At 35.8% G+C, this 3,447-nt stretch overlaps 1 protein-coding gene across 1 annotated transcript; it reads right to left on the bottom strand.

Moving 5' to 3' along the window:
* LOC107607550 lies at nt 1,274-1,876 on the bottom strand. The gene has a single exon (XM_016309491.1). It carries the CDS (start codon nt 1,874-1,876, stop codon nt 1,274-1,276), a length of 603 nt encoding a protein of 200 aa, XP_016164977.1.

Raw genomic sequence — 3,447 nt, 5'->3', positions numbered from 1 at the left:
AATGCATCGAGAGCAAGTTCTTTGGCATTATCCGACCTGAAACACTTAATTCTTTGGCCAAATTGAGTTTCAACCAAGGCAAAAAAATTCTTTAAGCAATCTGTGGCCTCAGACTTGTGAGTTAGCATATAAATCCAGCAAAAGCGAGACGCATTATCAACAATTGTCAAGAACAAACGTTTTCCATTATAAGTTGGGATATGGTAAGGTCCCCAAACATCACAATGTATAAGGTCAAAAACATTAGAGGACATGTTATTATGTGATTCGAAAGGAAGTCTTTTGAATTTTGCTAAGTGAAAAACATCACAAGTGTGATGGCCTGACTTATTTGGTAATTGCAAGATGTTATCTAAATGTTGTAAAACACTAGAAGGAGCATGTCCTAAACGTGCATGCCATAATTGGGATTTGCACAAATTTATTTGATTAAAACTAGTATGAAAGGCCGAATTAGACTGAGTAGAGACATATGATGATAACTTGGTTGGGGTGTCAGCTCTCAGGATATAAAGTCCCTGCTGTAGGCTACCCTTCCCAATCTTCTTCGAACACTTGTTGTCCTGAATAATGAAGTAAGTGTATCCAATAGTCACAGTGAGTGAAGAATTGGAAAGTAAGGCGGACACTGATAGTAAATTGACTCGAAATTCAGGCACATAAAGCACATTGTAGAGTGTAATATTATTATTGATGAAAACTGACCCTATGAACTTCGCAGAAAAAATGTCACCATTTGGTAAAGAAACCGAAAACTTCTTAGAGGTATGAATGGACTCAAAAAGTGATAAATCACAAGCAATATGTATAGTGGCTCCACTATTTAAGATCCAAGCATTATTGGGTAAATTTGACCTTATCATGGATGTGTTGAGAACAATACCTGCTGGGGTTGCGACGCCTGTGGATTCAGGAGTTGGAATTTCCTGAATTTGGTGATGATTGAGTAAGGACAAGAGTTGTTGAACTTGAGCAGAGGTCAGGTTAGGAGTGGCAAGTGTTGATGGTTCCAAATTGACAGACACATTGTGTACGAATGGCCTCGTGCCTCTCCCTTTGCCAAAATTTGGTGGGAATCCGTGGAGCTTATAGCACTTATCGATTGTATGCCCAAGAAGGCCACAATGAGAGCAAAGAGGACGATCTTTCTTGAGTGTGCCTCGGCCACGACCTTGAGGCTGAGTGGCATGAGGATTGCGGGCGAGGAAAGTGACCTGAGGTTGTGGCAGTGAATTCAAGGAAGCTCCTAATGCTCGATGTTTCTCTTCTTGAGTCACCAAAGATAGAACTTGTTAATCGCAGGGAGAGGTTCCATGAGTAGGATTTGGCCCCGAATTTGAGAGTAAGACTCATCTAGTCCCATCAAGAAGTAATGGACATATTTTGCTTGAAGAAATTCTTGCATAGCTCGAGCATCACCACAGTTGCATTGTACGGGTCTGTAGGAGTTCAATTCCTCCCAAAGAACTTTGATCTTGGTAAAGTATTGTGAGATGGTCATCGTGCCTTGGCAGAGATTCATCAAATCACGTTTTAACTCAAAAACATGAGGGCCATTGCCATGCTGGAATCGGTCTTTCAAATCATTCCAAAGTTTAGCAGCCGAATTTGTATACACCAGTGAAGTGGCTAAAGAATTCAGAATCCAAGTGCTCACTACATCATTGACACACTGCCAGTTTTCAAGTTTCTCTGGTTCAGTGGTAGGATCAGGTTGAGGAACAGAACCTGTGATAAAACCAAGCTTTCTCTTGGCATTGAGGGCTTTTCGTATAGCGCGGCTCCATGAATGATAGTTGTCCTCACTGAGTTGTTGAGTGACTAAGATCAAACCTGGTTGATCAGCCAGAGAGAGGTTGTATGGGTCGATCGTCATGGATGAGGCTGAAGAAGCAGCCGAAGACAGTGAAGCAAAAGGCTCCATCAACACGCACGATGAATGTCTTCTCGTCGAGGCTCGTTGATCGAAAATTGCTATTTTGATTCAAGAACAGGGATGAAACAAGCAAGATCTCATCAATCTCTATCGTGTGAGCCAAGAGGAGAGGAAGAAAGAAGAAGATCGAGGGAAGAAGAAGCAGAAATGGCAGAGAGAAGGAGAGAGAGAGTGGACGGTTACGGAAGCTTCAAGAAGGGTTTACTCTTGATACCATATTGAACAAAAAGGAGGAAAAAATGAAACCTGTTATTGAACTACTCAATTGAGGGTTTATATACATGCACTATAATGAAGTTAACCAAGCATGTAACTAATTGAGCCCCAATTCTAACTAATTGGTACAGCTAATTTAATTTCTAACTTTAACTTATGCTACTAATCATATATCTAATAGATGGCACCAATCCTATCCTATGATATATTGACATTTCACTTTGTGATTGGTCAAGAATCATAATTGGAATGTTTCAAGAACATAAGAGTCACTCACAAAGAAGGCAAAGGAACAACTTACAAAATATCGTCTGTCAGATCAATGTAACTCAATAAATGTGGAACTAAAAATACTTGGTGAATAAATTATTCATTTGAATAATTTTGAGCGATGTGTGAACAATTGAACATCACTCCGTGCAATTTTTCTATAGAATCTATTTTAACTGTTCCAGATTTACTATTTATTTTTGCAAGTAATTCAGGGCACTATGATTACTGGTCTTAAAACCTTTTCAGGCATATGTACACAAAAGTGGGAATGTTATTAATTTTTTTAATTATTTATTTATTATAAAAAAAATTTTATTGTAAGTGCATGTAAACGAATAAAAATAAATTTGAATCCATGCAAGAAATCAGTTTTGTGTGGTTAAATCCAAAGGCTAGTAGCTCTTTTCTATAAACTTATTTATTTGAGTTTGAGATTTCGTGTTTCATTTTTATTCTTTTTATTCTTTTTTTTTTACTTTAAACTATATGTATCCAAGATTTTTTTTTTCTCATACACTCTACCATCGTTTTTTTTTTCCTGTTAAAAAAATTATAGAGAACTAACTTTTAGTTTGTCAATATTAACTAATTTTAGGGTTTAATGTTTGTAATTGACTAATGTTGGCTTAAAAAATTAGTTACCTAACATTATTCTTAAAAAAATTATGTTTGATCATTCATGCAAATTTTTTTAGAAATGTAACTTGAATTATGGTCATAAAACTTGTGTTTATTGCCAAAATATTTCTATGTTTTTCATCACAAAATTGTTGTGTTTATTGTCAATAATTATCTTTAAAAAATTTTTGGTTTATTATCACAAAGTTTAGATGTTTATCATAAAATATATAACATGTGCTATCAGAGCAAAATTGTCTTTGTCTGGTCATTTCAAAATTTAATTACTGTGCATTATTTTGATTAATTATTTTCAAAGAAAAATGCATAGTATGAATTTTGGAATAAGTAAAAAAAACCATTGAAATTGAAATTGATGCACCATAAGAAGAGGGAATAATAGA

The sequence above is a fragment of the Arachis ipaensis genome, chromosome B07 (assembly GCF_000816755.2).
Source record: "Arachis ipaensis cultivar K30076 chromosome B07, Araip1.1, whole genome shotgun sequence".
Lineage (NCBI taxonomy): Eukaryota > Viridiplantae > Streptophyta > Magnoliopsida > Fabales > Fabaceae > Arachis > Arachis ipaensis.
The sequence above is the reverse complement of the archived record's forward strand: the minus strand, read 5'-3'. Positions and strand labels throughout refer to the sequence as shown.

Excerpts from the sequence above, each read along its gene's own strand:
- LOC107607550 (XM_016309491.1), bottom strand. The coding sequence starts at position 1,876 with ATGACGATCGACCCATACAACCTCTCTCTGGCTGATCAACCAGGTTTG.